Genomic DNA, 27,540 nt, shown 5'->3' on the forward strand with positions numbered 1-27,540 from the left:
GTCCATGGGCAACATGGTGAACCCCAAAAAATGCCCTAATTGTAAGTCGCTTTGGATAAAAGCGTCAGCTAAATGACATGTCATTTAATGTAATGTGTTCGTCCTTGTCCATTTGTTAACAGGATTACACAAAAAACACTCAGCAGATTTCCAGGAACTTGGTGAAAGGATGGTACGTGGGTCGAGAATGAGCACATTCAATCTTTGAAAGGATTCAAAGGATTTTTTATAAAACCTTCTTTAACACTGCGTTTGACATTTTCACCCATTTTCCAGGAGAATAATGCACAGATCTCGATTAAATCTATGAGTGTATGTAATGTGGTGCAGCTTGATTTAATATGGGGACGATTGGGCCTTGGCAGAGGTATGCACTCTACTGAGTGCTATTCTTGTTATTCTAAAAACCAGTCTGGAAGTTCTTGAATAGACCAGTATATACAGCTGTTCCTGGTCCCTCTCCCCACTCTAACCAATTTCTCTCCTCTAAACCCAACCATTTTAAACAGACGTCTGTGTAGCCAGAGTCCAGGTCTGTCTAATGTTTCTTGCTCTGTAACGTGCCTCAAGATCATGTTATAATTTGTCTCTTTATAAACAAGACCGAACTGAATTTAACTTTTAAAAATTGTCGAGCTGGAATAGACACTCTGTAACCATACATTGAGTTTCTGAAACGTATTCTATATCTATCTTTGTGCAATGCCAAGGAAAATAAAGTAGATGCAGGCAAAGGCAACGTTGACAATTCATTATCTGTTATGAGTCTTTATTGTCAAATTAAAATTGAACCTGTTGCGAACCCAAAGACACATTTGGACAAACACATTGACATTCTGCGTCAACACATTTATTGAAGTGATGCCATAAACAGGCAAGACGTCATATTGAAGATTTTATTATTAAACAGCTTCTTGAAAATACAGGTTTACACAGACTGTGATTAGAAAATAATAGTACAACTACCAGTATTTGGTATCAGAAAAGACTTGGGACAGTTTAAAAAAGCAGATTAACCGCCACACAACCACAACAGAAGTCGAGCAACTATGATGGACACACATGCACATTCACACAATCACTGTCAGGTCACATACACCGGCAAGTGCAAACTTGTTCTAGCACGTCTATAAACTTAGTCGCTTGGGTAGAATCTGCTCGTGAAAATCCCTTTTAGATTCAGCTGACTTAACATCTTACGGGAGCCGTGTAATACAAGCAGCGCAGTTTCCTCTCCCGACTTCTTACAGTGGTACACAGGGAAAACAGAATGTGTCTAAAAAGTAATTAAACAATTATAAGGATGGAGTCTAGAGAAAACAAACAACACAGGTTATATGGACTAGATACCGAGGTGGTAGTCCCCCTTTTTTTTTTTTTTACCCCTCTCCAATGTCTCTTTCTCAACCTGGTACAAAAATAAAACTGTGCTTCCCCCAAAAAACCCACCCTGGACATTCTCCTGTGGCTAAAAAACTATCCAGAATCAGATGCTAACCCCCACTGATACCAACTCTGCTGTTCTCAACCAATACCCCATGACCTTCTTCTCCTCACACCTTATCTAACCCTTCCTTGGACAAGACTTGGGCCACGTCGTCATTTGAGAGGCGTTTCAGTGCAGGTTTCCAGTTGATAGAATGTTTTAGCACTGTCCCTCTCGAAGCGCAAAAGCTTATCCATCCTTGTAAAAATTTTCAGACTAAAGCAATTCCTCACAGAGCTGATATGACGTGTATTTGACCCAACTCTGTCCGTGGCTGGCAACCCAAAAAGCATAGCAGCGTTCCAGATCATGAAGTTTTGAGGTGATGCAAATCTGCAACTCATATTTACATTCATGCAGCCGCTATTTTTAGCCTTTCCAAAGACATCTACTGCATTGACCCAGAGTAACCGAATATAAAAGGCCCAAGTAACTGACAAAAAACTGAGAAGAACATGTTAATATGGGCAACTTTTTGTATGAGTACTGAAATTTGGAAGAATACTAATTTAAATGAAATCAATGTAGAACAGTGTGAGAGCGAAAGATGACACTAGCTGGTCAATGTGATTTTATGATCCTGTGTTGCTGTTCGACGTTGTATTCAATCACGTCCCTGATGATTTCAGCAGATTTACATTTTCTTTGACTGCTAGTTCTAAGAGGACTATTGTATGCTTGTATGCTTTTTGGGAGACCAGGCTTTACCCTGTGCAAACCCCATGCTGGTCAGTTGCAGGGCTTCTCTCTGTCTTTCCCTGCTCCTATCTCTTGCCTCTTTTATTACCAGCAGGGGGCTTCTTGAGCTGGAGAAGCGGCCCTCCCGTGCCGAAGCCGGCGGCCGGTGGGTTCGACACGCCGAAGGTCAGGCCGGCCGAGGGGTTGATCCCGGGGTTACTGAAGTTGAAGCCTGAGGTGCTGCTGCTGCCAAAGCCTAGAAAAGCAAAGACACACATCAGAGGACAGATAAAATGTAAGAGAAGTTAAAACAATGGAGCAAGCAAATGATAATAAAGAATACCCAGGGATTCTAGTACTTTTGCTAAGTTGTGAACAGATTTTGTCCATCTGGTGTAAAACCCCCTATCCTAAACTGTCAACTAGCAAACTGCCAGCACACTAAAAGGATGGTGTTGTTGGCTTCTCACAGCAGAGAGGGAAGCAGAAAAACTATAAATAGTACAGTAGTAGTACTTTGTTTTGAAGCTCAGGATTAATTTAGTTTATATAGGAAGCATGTCCAATTTCTTCTAAGTGACATATGCTTAGAGAAATATAACAACTTAGGAGGTAGACTAGTGAAGTCTGTTCCGACTCTGTCATTTCTGGGGGACTGGGTATGAAGGGGGGTAGATACAGTATGTATGTACCTGCACTCAGACTGCCTCCTGTGGGCTTACTGGTGGAGGAGAAGGCAAAAGAAGAACCCCCAGTCCCCACCCCACCAAATCCTGGCCCACCACCAAAACCTGTAGGGGAAAAGTAATACGGGTGTAAGTTGTGTGGGCCTGACACACTGGAAACGAACACAAGCAGCAGCGCCTCAGAGGGTAAACACAGGCAGGTATGAGCAAACACGTACGCAAAAACAAATGCCACAGCCTGATCAATACAGCACCATTCACACAGCCTGACTTCTGACAGGGACACTGCAGTATGACCCACAGAGCGCTGCATGGCAAAGCAAAGGTCAGAGGGTGAGGGGAAAAACAGGGTTTTCATACCAGCCACAAGAGAACACACCAACTTTTGTGTGCGTTCAGACCACTTGTTCCCACACTGTCAAGTGGATTTGCCAGATGTTTGAGTAGCATATACACACAGATTAGTTTTAGAATAGCTCGACGGGTGATTCTTTTTCCACCAAAGGTGTCTTCCAGCCAATGAGTCACATGTGAATGTAAACAGTGACATGGGTTTGTTTAGTTTTCTTGTGGTGTGAACGCACTTGGCTTCTTGTATGAGGAAGAACAGGGAAAATAAAAAATAAAAACTGCCAAGCATTGATTGCAACACTCTCTCAGACACACACACACACACACACACACACACACTACCTACACTAAACGTTACACAAGAACACAAAGGCTCTATCGAAAATAGCTGTCTGACATTAGATGGTAAAGTGTGTAAGGAAAGGGCAAAGTTAAAGGGAACATTCATTTAAAAAAGAAAATAATAATAACTGAGGTAATACCTCCAAGGGTAGAAGAGCCCAAGCTACTGCCCACTGCCGAGGCAAAGGGGTTTCCAAACCCTGCCCCCAAGGGTGCCTGGGTCCCTAAGGCACGGAGAGAGAGCATATCCTTTACTCCTCTGAATGTGTTGTGTGTGAGGTCAATTGTGTTCCTCCTCTCCTCTGACACAAAATATCTGGCAGGAAACGATCACCATGGCAAAAAAAAAACACATTTTGTAACTTGAACTACTGTCTGGTGAAACTAACTTTTTTCACTCTGTAAAGATGCTTGCCTTTATATAAAAAAAAAAAATTAAGGAATCCCAATCAAGCAGGTTTTTAATAAGTTGTTTTTCTAAGTACCTCGAAGAAACAATGTGCAGTAGATGGTTAAACATTTATCCACCGTATCATGGTTGTGTTTGCTAAGTAACTAATCTGTAATCCCATCATTACCACAGTGTATCTGCAGAATCAGGCAATGCACAATGCTTTCAGAAATATATGCCCTTTAGAAATATTGTTTTAGACTACTATCCCTGGTATTGCAGTGCAGTTACTATTGCTGACACTGTGGAAATAAAAAATGCTGCTAGTTCTTTCACTCAGAAACTTGTCTTTTTCCTCTTTGCAATTTTTTTTTTTTCCTTTTTGTACAATCAAATGTCCAATTAGTCCGCATTCTTACATCAACTTCAGTCGAAAAAGAAACAAGGACAAACGTTTCTTTGTTTAAAAATGGATTTATTGTCAATTTAATATGCAAGTCCACTTACATTAAAACACAAACAAACAGTTTTGAACAGGATTGATTGTTAATTGCTAACTGCTACTGCATTGGACAAGTTTCAAAAATTTTAAGAATTTCTGAGAGTGAATGAACTAGCATACACCAAAAAAAAAAAAAAAGAAAAAATCACACAACTGTTGAATATAGTTTGAAAAGGCACACCATATTATATATTAACTATACTGCATCAACAGGCATTGGTTATATAGGTTCAAACACATTCATCTACAAGTAAAAGCACTCAAGAGTTAGATAAGAACTGTGGATTTGGCATCTGTACCTGCCTCTCTGTGAAATCGTCAAAATAAATTAAACGTATTGATATGTTAGTTTGCCTGTGGAGGTTAATATGGGCCATCGTCCAACAGGAACACACCAACCTTTGTGGTTTGTGTTTGTTTAAATACTTTCAGTGTATTCTTAGACATTCTTTGAGGTTTAAAAACACACCAAGACAAGACCTTGGATAAATTCACACATGCTTACAGGCTGCAAATACTTGGATTAAGTCGGACGTAGGTGAGGTGACTGTTTAAAGAAGTAGTGTCATTTTCAGGTAAACATTAATTAAGGTGTAGCTTGGCACAGAAGACATCACAAGAGACTGACTCATTTCCCCACCCCAACAATGAAAACCTGTAACTGGAGTCGTAGCTCCACATGTAGAAAAACCACTGCAAAAAAGGCATAATGTAAGCATATGATAGTCAAAAAGGAAAGAAACATTCCAAACAGTAACAGCCAACCATTCAAAAGACCAGACCGTCTGGATCTTATCGACTCATTGAGCCCATTTTGGTGAACTGCTCTGCTGAAGCTCAACACACACACACTAAAAAAAGAAGAAAAATACCATATAAGCCATTCATGATTCTCTGGTTTCAGAATAACTCACATTTAGTTGAGCACTGTAGGCAAATTGTGGTGCTAGTACTCAAAAAAGTAATAAAATCACATTTTAATTCCTTCACTTGTTAAAAAAAAAAAAAAAAGAGGTAAATGGGATCACCCCTGCTGTTGTAATGGCATTCGAGAAAATACAGCAGTCAGCAGTTGCATACTGTACATGTTACTGACAGAGATTGAGAGGATATCTACTAATAACTTAAAGGCCCAACCAGCTTCGAAAGACCAATAACTATATCACATAATCATTATAATCATTGTTGTGTCAAGTATGAATGTAGAGATTTGGAAGACAATATGTTAAAGTCCAACCTAAACCACGGAAAAAGTAAAAGTTTCTGGGCAACTCTGCAATTCAGCTAACAGACATCCAGCTCAGTCCAAAACTGTTTCTCAATCCCACAAAACGTAAGTGTTGTTTAACAGAGAACTGGAATGTCCAAAGCAGCTGTTTTTTCAAGAGAGTATCACCATGACTTGCAGCAATACACAGACGAGTGAACGCGAGCTGTCACTTTTTATTCAAAATTTGAACTTGGGGGGGAGGATTCATATTTTAACTGAAGGAGTTTGCATTGTGATCCAGCAGAGAGCGCTCACTCAGCGTGACCTGTTGCCTGCGCTCTTGATCTCTTGATTAGTAGAGTAAGGCAGTAATGTTGCATTGTTTTGTTACGGAAATGGAGGACGCTAGCAAGCAAAGCCGTCCTGAGGGGAAACAATTTTGAAGTAATCGTGATATTGATTTGAAGTCACATCGCCCAGCCCTGGACAGAGGGCCTGTCTGTATCCGCATCTGACGTCTAGTTTTAATGAGCCTTCACTGTTCAACGACAACTAGTCTGCAGGCTCTCCTGTTCGCTCTCCACCAAATGAGGAAGCGGAGGAGGCACGACAGACGAGTGGAACTTTATCTGTCTGCGTGTGCCAGGAGGGGGAATTTGAATACATTCAAATGAATTGTGTGTCCAATTTATTCTAACTTGATTTAAAAAAAAAAAAAAAAAAGTGACAGCCCCTAGAGAGAATTGAAAAACTGTTGATGAACCACATTTCTCTGTCGGCACTCCTGTGTGCCAAAAACTCTCATCAGAATAATCTACATGAAGCAACGCTGTGTCCTTTCAACATCAAACAGTGCGACAATAAAGAGATGAGGACATTCAGTCTGACCACACTCCGGTCTGTTCCATTTGGCACCAATGGATCTCACTGGCACTGACGGACCAGTGTGAGCAGCAAACATCTTTCTCTGAAAACTACCAAACTACCTCAGCTCAACTACAAACATTTCCTATTTCACCAAAGTCCATACAAAGAACCTCCACCTTGGATAAAATACCTGAAATTACACCTTGTGAACAGCACTTTTAGCCTTTTCATCGAACTTATTGGAAATATAAAATGAACCAGCCCGGTTACACTTGACAGTAGCCCTTATGTGACACAGCTTAAATCAAGTAACAGTGGACAAGCAAACCAACACAATGCATTTTAGTACTCAACGGTGAGATAATACAGATTCTTCATATTGTACATGAAGCTTAAATAATCAACTTCTGATCTTTGTTCACAACACTTGATTGTATAAAAAAAAAAATTGTGTATCCAGTGACAAAGAACTGGGCTAATCTTTAAAATGTTATCAGTCTCACTTTCACAAGATTAAGTATGTGTGCAGGAATGGAAAAACATTTGTTTAAATTTTCATTTCAGGCAATTAAATAGTTTCAGTCCTGAGTCTTTTGGCACCTTTCAGCTTATGTCTGATGAGGGACAAACTTGAAACAAGCTTTTGGCTGCACAATCATCCACCGCGCTGACACATACAAGGGTCAAACGAGAAACAGCTTGAAGTAGAGCTGCGTGGTTAGTGTTTTATGTGCTTTGATACGTGCCACTCTGCCGTTCCAAGTATAAGCTACAGAAATTTACAAAAATAAACTAGAAATAAATAGGTAATAAATACTGAAGAGACTAAGACATCCACTTGTGATCAGTACAGATGTGCTGATACCAGCATTGGAAATGCCTCCGATACTGTAGAAAAATCTATGTACTAATCCGATACCATGTCTTTAAAGTAGATTAGTTTTGCCCAGATAATACTGCAATTTGCTTTCATTGGAAATCAGAAATTGGTACTTGGTATCAGCTGTCAGCAAAGGTGTCATTATCCAGGTATCAAAATCCGTATCAGAGAAAAAAAATGGCATCGGAATAGCTCTAGTGATCATTTGTTTATGAGTCAAATATTAGAGAATAAAACACTCTTTGGCAATAGGGATGATAACTTATGCTAAATATTGACAGTGAATCTGGATCTTCTTTGTGAAGAGCCTTGTGTGTGCAATCTATGGTTAAGCAATGGATGTAAAGAATATTCCCATTCCTACTCAGCACATGATTAAATCACCAAAATGCTAATTCAGAATAGCTTCTGAATGCCCTGCTACGTGATCAAATGTATTTCAATGTTGTAATGGTATTACACTGAAAATAATTGGTCACATATTTTGTCTGGGGAAAAACTGTTTTAGCTTCTGAGCAAATTTGCAGACTATTGTCAAAGGAATGAAGGAGAAATTTGCAGTTTTTTGCAAAAAATATTAAACTATGCTGCCTTTGTAACCTGAACCAATTAAAATATTGCTTTCAAAGTTTTACTACACATCTTTCAAAGTTTACAAAAAAAACAACATCGGAAACATGCTAATATACAGAGTCGCTTAATTTTGTTAATCAAAAGTGGGTGCCCTGATATGCCAGTGAAATGGCATTCAAATCAAAGCCTACAAAAAAGGCTGAAAATGTGTTCAGCACATCAAAGATGTGGGCAACAACCATAATGGACACTACTTTACTTAACCAAGTCATTTGTTAAATGTTTAGGTAAAAGTATATTTGTGTACCACTGCGTGCTGATGTGGCGGAAACTATAAGGTTATAACATTAGTGTGTAGGGCTCATCTACATACTCTGTGGGATTGTACCCATCCCCAAACAAACCTGTAAAACACAGGAGGCAGCGAATCATACTGCTCAGTCGTCGTCTTTATGCTTATGCTGGATATTAATACTGCGTTGAATAAACTATTCATATAGATTTTATTTGAGCCTGAACCCACATGGTAAGAACAAGAGAAGCTTTAGCTTCTATGAACAGTGGCATCACAATCTTTATATTAGCTCTGTATTAAAAACATGTTTGGGAGTCAGTGAAGAAAACTGATGCCATTTGGCAACAATTGGAGACTCCTTACTTAAGAGCCACATTACAATAAATTGATCATTTAAACATTAACTGATCACCCGACATATTCTTTTTCAAAGAAACTGTCCAATTCCACTACATAACTTCCTTCACTGATTCGGCTCATTTCAAGCAAAACACACACATCCCAACTCAATGAGATACAGAAGATCTAATAATAACTTAGATTCAAGTTGATAAAATAGAGATAGTTGGACTTTCTCTTGTACTGTATAATTTCTTCAATAATGTCAGCCTCATATCTCACATCCCATTAGAGAGTGCACAGAGACAAAGAGAGGAAACGGGTGAAGGGATTTGCTGTATTATCAGGGTATGTATGACATTCGTTGTCTGTATGTTCAGGCTTCGTACCAACACTGGCCAGACTCTGGTATTGAATTCACACTGTGGCCATCTATAAAATGTCAATGTGTTACTGTAAGGCGCACAACATAGACATGCCTAACTATTCAACAGTCAGAGACAAGGTGGTAAGGCAGCACAAAGGTTTCCTGTCGGAGTTTAGCGACAGATTTATCTCATCTCTCCCTTTCTCCCTCTTTTCTTTCACTGGATAAAGTACAGACACTATCTTTGTACCAGCTAAGGCTGTTTTTAATTTCCTGTTATCATTTGTCTGTGCCCTTCTGGATTTTTTGTTCCCAAAATCATCTGTCCTCTCCAATAATTGTTTTTTTTTCCTCCTCTCCCTCCTTCATACTTCTTTACAAGGTGAAGCTGAGAACTTTCTAGAACTTGAAGGCAGTCAGACCTGTAGTTGGCTGCTGTTGCTGGGTCAACGTGGCTGCCATGGCAACTGCTGCGGCGTTGGGCACACTGGAGAATGGGGTGGGCCCAGTTGTGACTCGCGGCGTGCTCTGCCACTTCCTGTTGGAGGCCCGTTTGGACTCGAAGACGTCTGTGGAGTCTTCCAGGAAGGCTCGGCGGAAGGAGAGGTACTGATGCTTCAAGATCTACAATGTGAGATATGACGGCGGATAAAAGAAAAAAGTAAATTACACAACATTATACTACCATGACATTGGGTTTGGAATCTTGACAACTTAACAGGATTTTGTACAACAAGATAATCAGATTTTACTCAACTTAAAGCTGATGATCATGAATGCCTCTGCACTCTGCCTTAGTAAACTTATTTTAAACTAACAATTCTAAAATCATAACAATTTTTAAAAACAATTTCAGACAAAGCTGGAGGTAAAGAACTGACCTTGACATTTTCATGAACTGACTGGAGCTGGGCGGCCTGAGCAACAAATGTCTGGTACAACTTCTGCATGGCCAAGGTCAAGTCTGGAAAGAAAACATCCCAAAATATCATTATCTGTGAGCAGATCAATTGAAAAGTAGTGGAAAAAAAGAGCAAGAAATAATGATCGGCAAGAACCAGTAACTGTAAGTCAATGGCACTGTAGTTGTCAGTTTGTTTTGATTAAGATTTCGATCAGTGTTTAACTTGGAAATTAAACAAATATACATTAAAGAAAATGCAAATGTCCTCTCATCACTCTTTTCCCTTTTGTTATGAGACTTAATTGCAGCACCTAATGTTGGCTGCCATTCAACCCTCCTAGGCTGGTCTGAATCCAAGTCACCTTGAGAAAACCCTGCTTACCCTGAGGGGTGATGTGGGAGCCACTGCTCTGCGTCGTCAGGTGGTTTTCTAGCTCCTCTATCTGCTGGCGGTACTGTTGCAACTGCACCTCGAACTGTTCAACCAGACTGCGGAAATAACTACACACAGAAAGATGTGAAATTAACGCAGCAGATCAAATTTGGACAAATTTAAAAGTTTTCATTTAAAACAGGGTTAAATATAAACAAGTTTGGATAAATAAATCCATCTGATTGCAGTATTCCTAAACCCCTTTTGATTTGCTTGGTTTACTTACTCAGATGGTGCAGTGTTTTCATGTTGAAGTCCAGGGGGAGTCTTTTGTGTCCGCAGTGCTATGTCAGCATTTTTCAGCTCCTTAAGAAGAAAGGAAAAGAGCATGGTCCAATTTCTGTATTGATAGACTCTGTATAACCTCAGGATTTATTCTAGATCCCTTTCTACATTTCAGGTCATGGTGTGAAAACCGCACACAGTTGACAACCTAAACAATTACTGCTCTCTCAAAGAAGTAGATTTGTCTGTAGCCATAACCTTTAGGGAAATACCACTTATATTCACTATGGTGTAGACCTGGAGCAAATTCAGTGAATTCTATTTATACTTTGTGACTGAAAATATTTAACAGCATCTACAAACAGGTTAACATAGAGATCAACTATTTTATTAGGGCAGAAACAGTGTGCTGACATAATCTGGGTTTCTGCAGGTTTCAATTAGTGAAATTTAAGACTTTTTAAGTATATAGTTGATCTATGTCAAGTACAACAGATGAAGGAACATCAGTCTTCTAATTATTAACACTTCCTCATAATTGTAGATAAGTTGAAGTAGCCTACCCTTCCCGCACATGCTCTGCAGAGTATACGCTGGATATTTTACAAGCACAGAGCCGCTAAATTAAACCACTGGCTCGACCACCAGCACCAATGCCTCACATGGAATTTAATTCTGTGGGAAACACTGACATCTCCCACTTAGACTTGAGTGTGACATGTACTGTTTGTACCTGCGCCGTCTCCAGCTTTAACTTATCGATGGCCAGAGCTTGGCGCTGCAGACCACTGGCGTTGACAGAGAGAAGCTGTTTGAGACTCTTGATGTCATCCTGGACTTTCGAGATGCCCTTAGATGACATCCTGCTGATGTCCTCCTGAACCTGTTTCTGCTCTTTCACAAATTTTCTATTGAAAGAAAAATAAAGACCATTAGAAAATACTAAGACAACAGAAAACCTATTTTCCAGTTATACATCATCAGCAGCAAGTGTTTATAATTTAATCAAATGTGAATGATGGGTTTTACAAATCTATGCACCAGCACTTGGAAAAACCCATGGGCACAAGAAGAAGTCATCAACCGTGTCTGCATTGAAGCAATAAATGCACATGCAGCAACACTTACTGGAAATTGTCCACATCCTGACAAATGACTGGGGGCAAATTTTCATCTTTTAGAGCTTTACTGTCCCTGAGGGAGAGAGGAAATGTTTTTCAGGATAGGAAGCCACTCAGAAACAAAACAGCTGTTAACATTTTTTTATATTACTGTACAGTCGATCAAGCATTTCCATTATAATAATGCTTACTGTGCGTTGGCTCCAGACGATGAGTCACTTTTATTCTCTGATGAAGTGCTGAAGTCGACTCCTCCCAGGCCAACGCTGGGGGCAGGGGCCACTGATACAGCTGTGGAGGTTGCTAACAGAGAACCTAACGTCAAGCTGCCTCCTCCAAGTGTCTGACCCAAACCTACAAAACCAAGCAAACACCTTATATTAAAGACAGACTTAAGTAAAGACAGTTGAGTTATTATCGAAACCACTGCAGCTACATGTCCTCATAGTTCTATGTAAAGGTCCCAAAAACGTTTCTTGGCTGCTTTCACAAAACTTCAAAAACATTTAAGGATGAGCTTCTGTATGAAAATTTCTTATTAGCTTTACAAAAAAACTTTCATTTACATTATATGTGTTTGGCCAGCTGTCTGCATCTCACCTGTAGAGGCTGTGTTGGAGAAGAGCCCCCCGCCCAGTGATGGGCCCGCTAAGGCTGCTGAGGTGGTTGTTGTGGCGGCACCAAGACCGAGGGTGAAGGCCGTGGCTGCAGGCTGCTGCGGAGCCATGGATGTCAGGACTGAACCAAACGTTAAACCTGCCCCAGCAGGGGCTGACGAGGCGGTGGAGGCGGTGAGGGAGAATGGTGTTGCTGAGGCGGTGGGCTTGTTGAAAGCTAGGCTAAAGCCTGCGGGGGCAACCGAGGCGGCTGGAGCACCTAGGAGAAGTGTAGAGGTACAAATTAACTATAACCTAGTTAGGTTTCAAATGTCCTACTGCTCAAACATCTCAGAAACACAAACATACCTAATGTAAGGCCTGTGGTGGGTGCAGCAGGGCCTGAAGGGGAACAAGAACACATTATGAGACAAGGATGCAGGTGCCAGAGGACAAGGACTTAATTTTGCTGACGATGTCTTAGACCCCGTTCAGACTCAGTATTTTCATCCATCCCGATTGATCTGGGGTCAGCGCTAAGTAAAGGTCTGAACACACCCAAATGCGTCCTCAATGTGTCCATGTGACCGCATTCAGAGGTGGTCTTTGATGCACGTGGTCACATCAGCTGACATCCTCTGAGCTGTAGTGTCACAATGAACCGAAACAAGTATGTTTTTTCAATGGCTGTGGCTCAGGATGTCGAGCATGTCACACCCCAGTGTGTAAGTGGTGTGATAGGGAAAGTGCTGCACGTGGATGTACTGTGTGAATGGCAAAACTGTAGTTTAAAAGGGCTTTGAGGGGTTATTAAAACTATAAAAGACCATTTACCACTTATTTTTAATTAGCTAATTAGGGCTGTAACGATTCTCAAACCGAGACCGAAATCACGAGGCTAAATGTCCACGGTTTCAGGCAGAGACTCCCCACACCCTGCAACATCTGCAGCCTGTTGAGCTCTTTACATCACTAATATAACAAAACTTATGTTTCTTTTCACAATAAACATATGAAACTGTTATCAAAAAACTATAAATCCATTTAAACTTAGCAGATGTTGCACGTTACACCTGTAGCGACCAGTGATGGATCATGTCACAGTCCACCTATCAGAGAATTCATTCACGTCTTCCAAAGTCACACCCACAATCATTCAATAATCCAATCACAACCCCAGACCACAATCCCGCTGAATCTGAAAAAAAACAAAAACACATGGAAGTGACTAATCGCTTCAGGGCAACGAGTGTGGAGGTCGGAGGGGATCGTCTGTTAAACGTTTACAAAAACGCGTCGCAGAAGTCCGCGTGTTGTCGCCGCTCGTCTCGTAAATCCGGAGAAAATCCGTGGATTGTTTATTCGCAGTGAGATCTGATCCCAAGCGGTGACAGGGAATGTATATTTTCATACCAGGTTGGAACTGGGCCTGTGGGATGGTGTTAGTTTGGGCAGGCGTGTTGAACGACAACCCTCCTGCGGGCTTCTGAGCGAAGAGGCTGCCGCCGAGGCCGCCGCCGAGGCCCAGAGACGCGGTGGTGTTGGCTATGGAGGCCGGGGGAGCTGCTGCTGCGCCAAGAGCAGACCCAAAGGAGAAGCCACCGGTGCTGGCTGCAGGTGCACTGGACGGGGAGAAAGGGTATCAGAGTAAAACATAGGGCGGAATCATCTATCGTTGCGTTGATGATACGAAGAGAAATACAATTTATTGACAAACCACTTAAGTGATGGAGCTTGTAAATGAACATCACATGAGGATTTGAGCTTAAAAGACATGTGGGAATTCAAAACAGGTGATTGTAAGAGCACATGCCCTCCTACTGTTTACTATATGCATTGTAATTGAAATATAACAAATTAAATGATAGTCGGTGACGTGTTCTGCAACAAAACGTCACGCAACTTGAAGAGGAAACATGACTTCCAACACAAACACCGGTTTACTCCGGCTATGGGCAGCGCTAGCTAAGTATGCTAACTGACAACATGTCATCACCTGGTTGCTGCTCCGAAGGCGAACCCCCCGCCCGCGGTGGCTGGACCGAGGGTCCCCGATGCAAAGTTGAAGCCGGACATTGTTTATTTAACATTAATCACCGAGCAGCTTATCTGGACTTCAGCTTTTAGCCGAGATGATCCAGCATCACAGCTAACACGCTAGTTAGCCATGAGTGACACCGGCGTGAGAGACGGATCTGCGGATTAATCTTGACTCAGAACACAACAGAAACACGGCGGTTGTAAAACTGAAGTCCGCTTGGTTTCCGCTCTTCTTTTCTTCTTCTTTAGTTCTGTTTATGTGCCAAACGTCACAGTTCGAATCCTCGCGTGCTGCTTCTTTTCCTATTGCCCGCCTGGCTGGTATTTCCCCCAATGCTGTTGCATTTCGGGTAATCTTTCCTCCAACTACATTTCCCGTCGTCCATATCACTTGTTTCCGTGTCGCGTGATTTACATCCGGTCTCGGGTACTTCCGGATGTTCCCACAGCAACTTACTCACGATAGAGGCACACAAATTGCTTCCGGTATTACTTTCAAAATAACATTTATAAAAATGTGAGACATAAGAAAATATGGTAGATACATGTATTGGAGTAATTTCAAGATTGGTATTGTTTTCACTCAGAATCTCTGTCGTTAGTTTTTGTGCATTTTGTGCACAATGTTTTTTTTAAATTTATTTCCTCTCCTTATGCTGCTGATTATCCATTTTGTGAGTGTTTTTCTACAAATTTATTATCTTTATTATAAACGTTCAAACTGAACTAAATGTTTTCTTGAAATACTTGATTGCTATGTGTTTTCTTATAATAATAATAATAATAATAAGAAGAAGAATAAGAAGAAGAAGAAGAAGAAGAAAATTAATTTATATAGCCCCTTTCACAGTAACAATGTGCTTCACAAGTATAAAGATGACTAAATTCAAAGCAAATAATAATAAACTATTTCATTTAATTGTCATTATTGTTGGGTTTTTAAAAAAAAAAATCTTATCCTACATTATGGAAGACTGGATACCAAAGAAAATAGGGCCTGAGGCAACACATGCATTATTTCTTATTCACTCGGGTACCTTAATACTTGCATATTGTGAAAAGTACTGCTATTTAATATAGCCAATGCAAGGTTATTCATATCTACTTATACATGCACACTTTACAGAGCGTTTATATATTGTGAACCTTCTTTTTTAAGTCTTCTAAATACACGAACTTTTATTTTTGAAACCCCACACCGCACGCGCTGACGTGAGCACCGGGACCTTTACGCGGATGGAGGAGTGACAATACTTGACAATAAACACAGAACCGTGTGTCAGCGACAAAGTTCGGGCGGTTCGTGCACCCTCAGCCGCCACGTTCCCAAATGAACGACTCTTCACCGGAGGTTGTCGCCTGAAGCTCTCGGTGTCTCCGCCGCTGTCGTCGTTTCTCACTCGGTTGGGGAAGAAATGGAGCACATCCGGACGCCGAAGGTAGCTAACGTCAACAGCTAATCGCGAAAGGACGGGATTACAGTCAGCAGCTCGGCCTTATCTGCTTAACGCGGGGAGGGAGGATGTTTGCGATGTGTGTGGTGTCGGTGACGTTCGCTTGATATCACCGTCCAGGCGACATGTGTGTGAATGTGTGTGTGTTAGCCTGGTAGCTAGCAGGTGTCGCCAGCAGCACAGACGTGACGTGCATGGATGAACTGTTTGTTTTTCCTCTGCAGCGCTTCCTGTTAATCAGTCAGTGCATCCAGAGTGAGGAAACACCCCCGGGCTGCATGCAAGCTTAATGTCACATTCATTCATTCATTTCACTATCTGTTGTTATCCTAGACATAATCAAAACAACCAGGGGCTGTGGTGATTCTTCTTCTTCTTCTTCTTCTTCTTCTTCTCAGTTTACTGACAGATCACAAACAATTTAAGGTGCATACTGCCCATCTGGGATTATTCACACTTGTTTTTGACTGGCTCAGCCAAATCACATGAGCTCTAAATCACTTCCTGGACTCCAAAGTGAGGCCAAACAAGCTCCAGAACAAACCGGAGGCCTCGCTGAGCATCACTAGAAAAGTCCCCGATCCAAAGTTGAAGCCGAACATTCTTATTTCAAGAGGCGCACATCTATCAACCAGCAGTTTATTTGGACTTCACCCACCTAGCCTTGAGTGGGCATCTTAAAATGACGCGTAATCGCATATTCAATTTATAAAATCAAACATAAAATCTTTAAAGTTTAATGTATTGAAGAGCACAACAGTTTGTATGCTGTTCACCGAATTGGAGATGTTGCCCATACCATTTCTTTTGCTTCCCAATACGTTCCTTGACTTTGCGAAACGGCTGATAACGAGTAGAGTTTGAAAATGCTCCCAATCATCGCGAAAACGCCCACAATGCAACACTCTTCATCTCCATTTAAATAGAAAATCTTACGTGAGGACCACGTATTTTGTCAAATATAGGACAACAACAATTTCTTCCAAACGTAATCTCTACAAAAATATGTTAACAGCTGTTTGCCACTGACCCTGTGTGGAAGTGATGATTGCTGTCAGGTTAAACCCTTTTAAACAAATACAATCAGAGAAAGGATGACGTCGAACTTCTTTTGTTATGTAGTTTTACAATAATAACTGGAATTCACAATAATGAACTAGTCACTATCACTTTTTTTTAAACCTTAAAAAAGCAGTTCGAAATGAGTTTGATGGTTCAGTGACTCGGAATAGACAGAATTATGTCACTATCATTCCCATTCCTCACCCTGACCGTCTGTCCTTGCTCTATATGCAACTTTGGTGTGCGAGTACGATTTCCTGTGGGAAGTGTGGAACTGACACAGCTTTAATTGCCAGAATCAGTCCCAGTAAAGCTGGACTGTAGATCAGTTAAAAAGGCTTGGAAGTCATTAAAAACCAGTGTTCATCTCCAATGTTCAGCAAGAAAACTTTTTTAAAATATCAAGAATTCAGAGTTTTGTGTATCTGTTACAGCGGCATCTCCTCTGGTTCAGAAAACAGGGGATCATGGGTAATATCCAGCGCGCAGTTGTTTCATTTCTACGCAGTCGGAGCTCCTGTCAAAACCACTTTATCGCTCAAAACACAGAGCCCAATATAATTAATCACCACTTGTGACTCCAGAGGGAGCTATTGCTTAGTGTTGCTTTAAACAAAGAGATTTACATAATGAACAGACATAATGAGCCTTTCTGTATCTCTGTCCCTCTGATTCACTCAAACTCGCTCCTCGACTTCCTGCTGAGAAGAGCCCGCCCTCGCTGAAGCCGTTCCTGGTAGACAGAGATGGTGCTGAAGCATTTCATCATATCTAAGGGAAATGCAAACAAAGGAGAGGATGTCTGAGTCAACAACTGAACTCTCGCTGTGATGAATCATGCATTTGGACAGCTTGCAGCCACAGCTACAAACAGTTCAAATCCCTCTGTCCGATGTTTTTTCAGAGTGAGGGTTACTTGTAACAACCAGCATACTTTCAGCAATGAGAAAACCTATTCTGATGGCTTTTAGAGGCGAAAACGGACTGCACATGTCCATGAAGAGTATTTTACAACAGTTTCTCAGGGTATATTTCATGTTGGGATCTTGTTAAGGCCTATGATATTTATCTAGGAGTTTAGTTTAATACAGAGCCTTTCCTAACTCTTCAGCCCACGACCCAAACAACAGTGCCACAGACTTGCCAATTATCCCAGAGGGCTGATGATAATTGGAATGCTTTCTCTTTAAATGTAACTTGTGTGTTTTAACTTTTAAAACAATTATGGCTAAAATATGATGTTGAAAACTACCTGAACTGTAATTTGTCTGCCTTTTTAATGAAGTTAGAAATGGGTGTTCTGACCACCAGGAAATATAAAACCTTTTGTTCATTACAGCTACTGCACCACAACCCTCTTCCTGTGTCAAACGTTTAGTAAATGTTTCTCAGAACTGATGGGATGGGTTAATGGATGAGGGCACATTTTGAATAACCGGTAGTTGGTAAGGACCGGTTCAATTAAAGAGCAGCAGGTTCATTTATTATGGCTGTTGCATTACTCAGTGACAACAATCATTAAGCCTTTTTATTCCTTATTATTTTCCACTGTTATTATAATCAGACTGGCAGCTAATACAGAGGAGTAGGTGGTGGGTCAGCTGAAACCAGTGCCAAGTGCCCACCCTTTCATTTTGTAACAGGTGTCATTCCTGACTGTTAATGATTTCTGGTTTTGCTTGCAGGTGGAGCAGGTGCGGCTGTTGGACCGTTTCAGCAACAAATCCACGAGCGGCACACTGTACCTCACAGCTACACATCTCATCTTCGTGGAGAGCAGCTCTAACAACTCAACCTCTGCCGGTCAGGAGATCTGGGTGAGTAGATCTCAACATATTATTTGTGCAAATCCCACATTAGCAGGATTTCTGCTGTGTAATGTTGCCAGTAGTTTCCCAGAAACGTGCATCTTTTTTTTTACCTTAATCTGCAGCCACTTTAATCTGTTTCTGACCTCATGAAGCACACTGTGTATAACACTGACATGCAAAAAGGAAGAAGTATGCAACACTGTCTGTGGTAAGAGCAAGTTGGGTCGGGTTTCAAAACCTCATTCTACAGTAGCAAGATGCCTGGGGAAGCTTCTGTGCGTGCATGGGAAGTTTGTGTGTGTTAATCGCATCCACCTTAAAGAGGATTACTGTTCTAGCCCAATGAGAACTGGGTTATCCATGTCTGACTGCAACATGTCAAAAGGGCATCCTGATTTGCTGGTGATCACCTCTTTTGAATGTCGCAATGGCAAAACACTGGCAGTGTTACGATGTGAATGAAATAGAAGCACTTTAAAATGTACAGTGCTTTAATATAGCAGTCATCGGAGAAGAAAGATTATTGGGAAATGTACAAGACTTTTGGGCGCATGTAAAAACCAGTTGGATAATGTAGTAATAACTAGTATAGCCCTCAGTAGAGCGAATATCTCTACCAGGGCAGAACAGACCCCTTAAATTCAATCAGACTGCACCAAATTGCACAGACTCATAGATGTTCATATATAGGCTTGATTTAAAAAAATAATAATAATAAAAATCTAGAACCATGGATTATTCCTTGGGAAATTAGGGAATAATAAAAAAAATGCCTCTTGCAATGTAAAAGATGTTAAAAACATGACTGGATCTTCCCCCTGATCCAGATCCGCTTCAAATTAAATGACTTCTTCGCTGACCAATACCGTCCATGAGTTTTTACCGTTGTAGAAAAATAAATAAACGAGTGCAGATGAAAACTTTAACCTCCTTGGTGGAGGTAAAAATAGTGTGTCCAGTGTTTGGATAGCCACAGTAGCTGGTCTGCATTGTTCAAATGTTCACGTGGCATAAAACACTTTATACAGCTGGTCCCAGGCTACGACCTCCTCCCAACCATCCTTCCTGCTTTTTGCTGAGGAAAGGGATTGTGTGTGTGTGTGTGTGTGTGTGTGTGTGTGTGTGTGTGTGTGTGTGTGTGTGTGTGTGTGTGTGTGTGTGTGTGTGTGTGTGTGTGTGTGTGTGTGTGTGTGTGTGTGTGTGTGTGTGTGTGTGTGTGTGTGTGTGTGTGCATTTGTAGAGTTTACTGTTGACAGCTGGTGAGATAAGTATTCACAAGCTGTGTGTACACAGTGATTACTGACAGTTGAGTGATGATCCAGTGTGAAGGAATGACGCCTCCGACGTATACATATTTTAAACACTATAGCACTCTATACTATCTGACCTCTGCAGCTCATCCAGAATGCAGCAGCTCGACTGGTCTTTAACCTACCTAAATTCACTCGCACTAATCTGCTCCTCCGCTCCCTTCACTGGTTACCAGTGGCTGCCCGCATCCGTTTCAAAACATTGGTACTTGCGGACCGTGCTGCGAACGGATCGGGTCCAGGCTACATCCAGGACATGGTCAAACGTTACACCCCAGCCCGTTCACTCCGCTCTGCATCTGCCGATCGGCTTGTTGCTCACTCACTGCGAGCTAAACACTCTACAAAATCACAACTGTTTGCTGTCCTGGCTAATGACATCAGGACAGCAAGAAGTCTATACATCTTCCGCCTCAAACTAAAAACACATCTCTTCCGACTTTACCTTGACTAAAAAAATATAATTAAAAAAAAGTAGCGATTTAGTAGCACTTATATGGCACTTACCTATAGCACTTTGTAGTTTGGCTTTCTTGAAGAAAATTGTACTTTCTTGATTCTTGTTTTTCTGGCTTTGTACCCTCAAGGTGGAACAATATTCCACCTTGAGGGTACAAATATATATATTGTATATTGTATATATATTGTAAGTCACTTTGCATAAAAGCGTCAGCTAAATGAAAGGTATGATTGATGTAGGCGAGCTGCTGTCAGGCTATAATTATGTCCTCTTTAGAACTACTATGTAAGTTATATGCCTTGCAGGTACTAGTTAATTCAATTTACTTGATGCAGAAAATAAAGAGACCCACAAAATCGCCATTTGTTCTTTTTTATAGTTCCTTAATGACAGAATTTGACCTTTTTGTCAATGGGTTAAATACTGGTTCTTCATTATCTCTAGTGACATACAGACTTGTAGTGATAATAGCGCTTGCATTTCTACTGATCAGCTGCTATAATTGTATCGTAAATTTATGCTTTTTTCTTTTTTTTTTTTAGAGTAATCCAGTCAAATAATAGGAGGCAGATCCGCACTTGATTAGCACCAGCAATCCACTGAAAATAATGAACTCTCTCTCTGTCTTCCCTGTAGATTTTGCATCACCATATAGCCTCTGTGGAGAAGCTGTCCCTCACCACCACAGGCTGTCCTCTGGTCATCCAGTGTCGTAACTTCAGATTGGTGCATTTCGTGATACAGAGAGAGCGAGACTGCCACGATGTCTACAGCTCGCTCCTGCGTCTTCTACGGCCTGGTGCGTGTCAGTGTGCCTGTCTGTGTTCAAATGTTTGTTGCTGTCCTTGCCCCATCCTGTCTTATAATGTATGATATATTAACACACTCTACATTATCAAAGCACTTATCTTCTGGTTGTCTTCTCCTCCACACAGTATCCTATCAGGAGCTCTACGCTTTCTCCTACAACCCCAAACAGAATGACCAACAGAGAGAAGAAGGATGGCAGCTCATCGACCTGAGGGCAGAGTTTGAGAGGATGGGTGTCCCCTGTGACCAGTGGCAGCTCACCGATGTCAACAGAGACTACAAGGTGGGCAGTCGGCTATAAGTTGAAAACCATCAAGTTAGTAGTAATTGGTTAAGTAATAATGAACATTTTATTAGCTTTAGAAAGAAAGAATTAAGGAATGAATGACTTTCTTCATCCCCACAGGGAAATTCAGTTTTCCCTCGCAATCCGTTTTAGCAGCAGGGACTGAGACCCCGTTTAGACCTGGAATCCATCGTGAGTGATCCGATCCACAAGTGGTCAGCACTAAGAGTTTCACAGCATGAAATCTTCTTTGCCGTTTTTAAAACAGTATTTGCCAGTATCGGCGGCATTTCTTATGCCGGTAGTCTGTAGTCTGTAGTCTGCTGGGGTAGAATGGCAACCCACCCAAATACACATGTGACATGTTTATTTTCATATAGAGCGGGGAAGTGAGATCAATCCCATGCAGTCATATGAGATGCAGGTTGAGTGTGTGAACAGACGATCTCGGCGCTGTCCACTTGTGATCAGATCAGACAGTGACCCACATCCTTCCTACTCAGAACCAAACAGATCCACACCATAGTGTATGTCAGTGAAAGGACATACATAAGTCGGAACTAACAAAGTAAACGTGACAAAGCTGACCAACCAGGAGATGTCGGTCAACATCTTTTTGTATCCCTGTGTGTTTGTGTGTGATTGTATTTGTGATGTTTCCGTGTCTGGTTGTTCCAGGTGTGTGAGACGTATCCACGAGACTTGTATGTTCCCATCGCAGCCAGTAAGCCTATCATTGTGGGGAGTTCCAAGTTCAGAAGCAAAGGACGCTTTCCTGTACTCACATACTTCTACCAGGAGAAAAAGGTACTCTGTTATCTGGCATATTTTTTATTTGTATGTTATTTATTTGGTTTGCTTGTTGTCGTAGTTTATAGAGAGAATGTGAAAGGGGAAAAAACTTTGCTCTGCATGAACTGTTAACCGTATTAAGCACATTTTACAGCACTTTACCACAACCTGAGTTCAGATTTATTAATTTTAAAATAACAACAATAGGAATTTTCATCTATGTGCCACGATCCTACGCAGACACATTATGATTCCTAGTATTCCAGGTTTCTGTCCTGTCCACATTATGTGGGACTTTCTTTATTGTTTCAACTTTGTCTGCACTTAATCACTGTGGTTTATAAAGACTGAGTACAAGCACAGCCTTTGTAGTGTACCTCAAAATGGCTAAGTGGTAGTTATCAATTACCCTTTTATGATCGGAAAGCTGAAACACGACAAAACCAAATGGCTGTTAAGTTGCTGTTGACGTTTGGATTCCTATTCAATTTTATCAACACCAGCTCAAGTTGTTAAATTATAGATGATACATAAAGGGAGGTAATGAACGTGGTCAAATGATCAGTGTTGGCCTATAATTTAGCTGCAGTATTTTGTCCGATCCCTGGTTCTGATCGCTATCGACTTGTTCAAACTGACAGGCAGCAGTGTGCCGATGCAGCCAGCCTCTCTCTGGCTTCAGTGCGCGCTGCTTAGAGGACGAGAGCATGCTGCAGGCCATCAGCAAAGCCAACCACAACAGCCGATTCGTCTACGTCATGGATACTAGGCCGAAGGTAAGGTGGTGATAGCCAAACAAAGACCTCGGGATAACGTGTCCAAGGTTCATAAAACCGCATCAGGGTTTTTGGTTGTTCTGTCTGTATAAGTATGAACAAATGAATATCTGTTCACAGGAGTCTTGCCATTATTCGTTTTTTTTTTTTTTAAATCTGTTCTTTCCGTCCTGCAGTTGAATGCGCTCGCTAACCGAGCAGCGGGTAAAGGCTACGAGAACGAAGACAACTACTCCAACATCCGCTTCCAGTTTGTTGGCATCGAAAACATCCATGTCATGAGAACCAGTCTGCAGAAACTGATAGAAGGTCGAACACGTTAATACAACACAGATCGCAAATATATAACTGAAGAAGAATAGGGTACTATTCAGACAAAGCAAATAATAGGTAAATGGTTAATCTGACAGTTTCTTTCTGTTTGTGCCTCTCAGTGATTGGAAATCGCTCTCTCTCCATGAGTGACTACTTGGTTGGCCTGGAAAGTTGCGGCTGGCTGCGGCACATCAAGGCCATTGTAGACGCCGCCATTTTTCTTACCAAGGTAACTTTTTCTTCTTGAGTTTGTTGCTCTGGAAATGCATTTAATGGCACATTAAACCTGTTTTAATTCAGGATATTCAAATATTCCCATAATGTTCAAAGCCTGCAGCAACAACTATCATGGGCTCATCACCGGCCCATGTCCACTTGTCCATCATAGTAATTTACAGTCAAAGATTGCTTCCTGGTCCCGTTTAAATAAAAAATCATCATCAGAATATTAAATTGTCTATGTCTTAAGTAAATGTCTTCACTGTTGATCCCAGGCGGTGACGGTGGAAGGAGCCAGTATATTGGTTCATTGTTCAGACGGGTGGGACAGAACAGCCCAAGTCTGCTCCTTGGGAGCATTGCTCATGGACCCTTACTACCGTACCATCAAGGGCTTCATGGTACAACACACACACACACACACACACACACACACACACACACACACACACACACACACACACACACCTTTACTACACACTAACCAAAAATAATATATCATTATGATACATTGGGGAAACACCTTTTATATCGTTTCATGAAAGTAAAAAAACAGACCTAATTTGTTATTTATTATTCATGACATTATACTGAAACGATCATCTTAACTCTGATCAATCACTTTGGTGGGGGGGGACTGCACATAATCCAGACACTTGATAAAAATCAATGCCCCGCTGCCCCTCCTGAGTAATAGCTAATTACTTTTTTGTTTTTACATTGCCCAAATTTTAACCTCTTAATTGACCAGATTTGGCTTTATGAGAAATCATTGTACGGTATTTTTATATGCATTTCCTTTAGCGCCCGTGCCCTTCGTAGCACTCATCTGAGCCTAAAAACCCAGTCTTAACCCTCAAACAACACTTTAAAGTTGTGCCGAACCAAAATGTCCTCCCTTTTTCAAGTGAATATATACACACACACACAGTATGGTATTTCTTTAAAGAATAACCTAAGAGCGTAATTTAAATGTCTGCTAGATGTTTATTTTTTGCGCCATACTTGATCTTCCCTTGCATTTGTTTGCAGGTACTGATAGAGAAAGACTGGATCTCCTTTGGTCACAAGTTTGCAGACAGGTGAGCTTTGAACTGGTTCACCCTAGAGATTTAGTCAGTGTTCAGATCCAGAGCAAACTCAAGCAGGATTATAATCATAGTCACCCCATTCTATTTTCATTATATATTCCACTAATCTTGCTTCTCGCTTCCCCAACACTTGCCTCTTCTCCGAGAAGACTGCTCAAAACAGCTAATTCTCAAAATATTAATAGTTCTATATTTTTTTACTGCTGATGCGCTACAGAAATATGAATAATTAATAATTTTATGATAGATCTTTGCAAAATGAATGTTGAACAAGTTAATCATCCTTGATGTGTTGTCCTTATATTTATTGGTTATTATTTCTATTGTAGGTGTGATCAGTTGGATGGCGATCAAAAGGAGGTTTCTCCGATCTTTACTCAGTTCCTTGAATGTGTCTGGCAGCTAATGGAACAGGTCCCACAGGTTTGTGCTTTGAATGAGGTGTATTCATTTGTAAAGTATTTGCTTAATGTGTCATGCAGTTTTTCAAGAGACGTATGTATAACTTATGTACTCAGGCGTTCGAGTTTAGCGAGTGGTTCCTGCTGCAGATCCATGAACACGTCCATTCCTGTCAATATGGAAACTTTCTTGGCAACAATCAGAGGCAGAGGGAGGAGCTGCAGTGAGTCAGACACGCACACATTTGTGTCAAGGTTTTGTTTCATGAGTTGATTGGTTATTTCGCAGACGACAACATATTCTACGTTCATAAGAGGGCTAGAATATTTACGATCTTCTCTTTGCTTTAAAGTGAAGATCTACAGACGGATCCTTGACTAACTATGATCTACACAGACACTCCTTGTTGAAAAGGTGGTGTAAGCAAACATAAGCAGAGACACCAAGTTGTGCTGTGTGGTTTTACAAGGATCTCACCAACAAAAGAAACCTCCCTTCAAACATCAAATCAAACGACAACTAACTTCAGCTTAGAATAGCAAATGTTCATTTAAAGAATGGGCTCATTGTCCTATGTCGGTAACATCCTCATGCTGTACCAGCTTTTAACAAACATTCATCCTGGTTTTGTTGGTGGATTGAAAGTGTGACAGATGATATTTCCACATTTAAATCTCTAACCACATCAATCTAATCTGCTGCATGTTATCAGGCTATCAAAAAAGATTAATGTAACAAATGATGGTTTTAAACCCACATAAGGGAGTTTTAATGAGAAAAGTCTTTATATGCACTCACCTATATATACTTTCTGTGTTTGATCTCATATTTAACCTCAGTTGTATGGGTCTAAACATTCACTTTGTTTGATGATGTGTAAATGTCTTGTTTGTCTCTTAAATGTTTTGTGCTCAAGGCTCAGAGAGCGGACGCACTCGCTGTGGGCATTTCTAATGAGCGAAAAACAGAACTACTTGAATCCGTTCTACAGCCCTGCATACTCTGAGCTGCACCCTGTGCTGGAGCCTTCGACCCTGCCTTACCATTTCAAGTCAGTGCGGCCTTCCTCACCTTCCCGGCTGTTACATATTAATAGTCCTGCGCTTTGATTGTCCCCTGTAATCCTGTGAATGGAGTCTTATCTATGTGTTTGTGTGCGCCTGCGTTTCCAAGGTTCTGGAGGAACATGTACCACCAGTTCGATCGCTCCATGCACCCACGTCAGTCTATCCTCAAAACCATTCTGACTCTGAGGGAGAACAGTCGCAAAGCCGAGAGCACAATGCAAGCCCTGGAGAGCGTGAGTTCACAAACAATTTTGATCTCTGAAGCCCATATGCTGATTTTATCATTTTGCATAGTCACTGTTGTTAAATAGGCTACTGTATATACCTCCGGCAGGGCAGTCCCCTTATGAAGCCACAGTTAAATTCACTAGGTCCAGTTATTTGGATCTGCACCAAATTTCTCGCACTCAATTTCAGTCCCCTAAACATGCTAGTTTTTCAGCATCCAATAATTTTTCTCTGAGAAATCAATGAAAATGTAGAAAAACATCTCACAGAGCTAAAGAAAGTGGGGACTAAAAACGAATGGATCCAATCCACACTGAGACATGATCTCAGTTACCACACATCATGTTTACTTTCCAGAAGCATTTTTAGTTTGAATAAAAACCCATCTGCATTACCATCACAATATTTATATTTAATTTTGAAACATTTTTAAATATTTTAACTGTTAATGTTCATCTGAAATATGCTGTAATATTCAGAGAATGTATTTGTTTTCCTACTCCTCTGTCTCTCTTCAGAGGCTTCAACAGCTCGGCGTGACCCCAGTCGCGACCTCTGAGCCCCCCGTGGCTCCCCCCACCAGAGACCAGCACTCCAACACCCTCCCTCCGCGTCCAGACTCCCTCATCCTGGGGGCGCCCATCAACCACAAAGAGGTGCAGCGGCGGGCAGAGGAGGACGAGCAGGAGGAGGAGGAGGTGGGCGAGGAGGCCACGGAGAGCACCAACACAGAGCGGACTGTTGAGGGCAGCAGTGGCAACGATAGCAGGAAGCACAGCTATGGGGAGCTGGAAGGGACATTCAACAGCGAGCTGTCCAAGGAAGAGCCGGCCATTGTCAGTCTGGAGTTTGGTGTGGCACGCATGACCTGCTGAGAGCGAACGGGGGGGCTGCTGTGGGATACTGAGGCGCAGGCGTGACTTGACGAAAGCGTGTGCATGTCAAGGGGAAGCTGTTGCTCTGTATGTGATTATGTGCTGATTACGCAGGGGTCCTGAATGGGCCGAGTGGATGAAGTCGTATGTCTTTGTAGTCTAAATCTCTATGGAAAGCCTCATCATTATGTCATATATTGCACCTATTGGAAAAAAGGCTTGTTTTTTTTATTAATGTTTAAAAGCACTATGAGGAGGAAATGAATAGAGAGGCGAATAAATTCATCTGAAAAATG

The 27,540-nt window shown here is 41.4% G+C and overlaps 2 protein-coding genes across 5 annotated transcripts; one reads left to right on the plus strand and one right to left on the minus strand.

Annotated features, from left to right (window-relative positions):
• Positions 1 to 834: 834 nt before the first annotated feature.
• nup58 (nucleoporin 58) lies at positions 835 to 14,671 on the minus strand. 4 transcript variants are annotated; one of them, XM_035142547.2, is made up of 14 exons: positions 14,243 to 14,671; positions 13,660 to 13,868; positions 12,616 to 12,648; positions 12,251 to 12,526; positions 11,842 to 12,004; positions 11,658 to 11,723; positions 11,263 to 11,437; positions 10,531 to 10,610; positions 10,254 to 10,372; positions 9,849 to 9,931; positions 9,390 to 9,591; positions 3,684 to 3,767; positions 2,857 to 2,955; positions 835 to 2,420 (listed from the first exon to the last, which is right to left on the minus strand). In XM_035142547.2, the coding sequence occupies exons 1-14, from the start codon at positions 14,320 to 14,322 to the stop codon at positions 2,251 to 2,253; spliced, it is 1,839 nt and encodes a 612-aa protein (XP_034998438.1). In that variant the 5' UTR covers positions 14,323 to 14,671; the 3' UTR covers positions 835 to 2,250. The 4 variants fall into 4 exon arrangements, with proteins under 4 accessions (XP_034998438.1, XP_034998439.1, XP_034998441.1 ...); XM_035142548.2 differs by lacking the exon at positions 3,684 to 3,767; XM_035142550.2 differs by lacking the exon at positions 2,857 to 2,955 and having other exon boundaries at positions 14,243 to 14,669.
• An 824-nt stretch (positions 14,672 to 15,495) lies between these two features.
• Positions 15,496 to 27,540, plus strand: mtmr6 (myotubularin related protein 6). The gene is made up of 15 exons (XM_035142869.2): positions 15,496 to 15,725; positions 18,488 to 18,619; positions 21,020 to 21,182; positions 21,319 to 21,476; positions 22,158 to 22,286; positions 22,913 to 23,047; positions 23,224 to 23,356; positions 23,482 to 23,591; positions 23,857 to 23,982; positions 24,614 to 24,663; positions 25,002 to 25,095; positions 25,191 to 25,297; positions 25,991 to 26,125; positions 26,248 to 26,374; positions 26,888 to 27,540. The coding sequence occupies exons 1-15, from the start codon at positions 15,702 to 15,704 to the stop codon at positions 27,242 to 27,244; spliced, it is 1,980 nt and encodes a 659-aa protein (XP_034998760.1). The 5' UTR covers positions 15,496 to 15,701; the 3' UTR covers positions 27,245 to 27,540.

Source organism: Hippoglossus stenolepis, chromosome 19, assembly GCF_022539355.2.
Source record: "Hippoglossus stenolepis isolate QCI-W04-F060 chromosome 19, HSTE1.2, whole genome shotgun sequence".
Lineage (NCBI taxonomy): Eukaryota > Metazoa > Chordata > Actinopteri > Pleuronectiformes > Pleuronectidae > Hippoglossus > Hippoglossus stenolepis.

Coding starts and splice junctions, on each gene's coding strand:
- nup58 (XM_035142547.2), bottom strand. CDS start 14,322: ATGTCCGGCTTCAACTTTGCATCGGGGACCCTCGGTCCAGCCACCGCG. Junction 11,438..11,657: donor CAGGATGTGGACAATTTCCA/GTAAGTGTTGCT, acceptor TTCTTTCAATAG/AAAATTTGTGAAAGAGCAGA. Junction 9,592..9,848: donor CAGTTCATGAAAATGTCAAG/GTCAGTTCTTTA, acceptor CTCACATTGTAG/ATCTTGAAGCATCAGTACCT.
- mtmr6 (XM_035142869.2), top strand. CDS start 15,702: ATGGAGCACATCCGGACGCCGAAG. Junction 23,048..23,223: donor TCATGGATACTAGGCCGAAG/GTAAGGTGGTGA, acceptor TCCGTCCTGCAG/TTGAATGCGCTCGCTAACCG. Junction 23,983..24,613: donor GTACCATCAAGGGCTTCATG/GTACAACACACA, acceptor ATTTGTTTGCAG/GTACTGATAGAGAAAGACTG.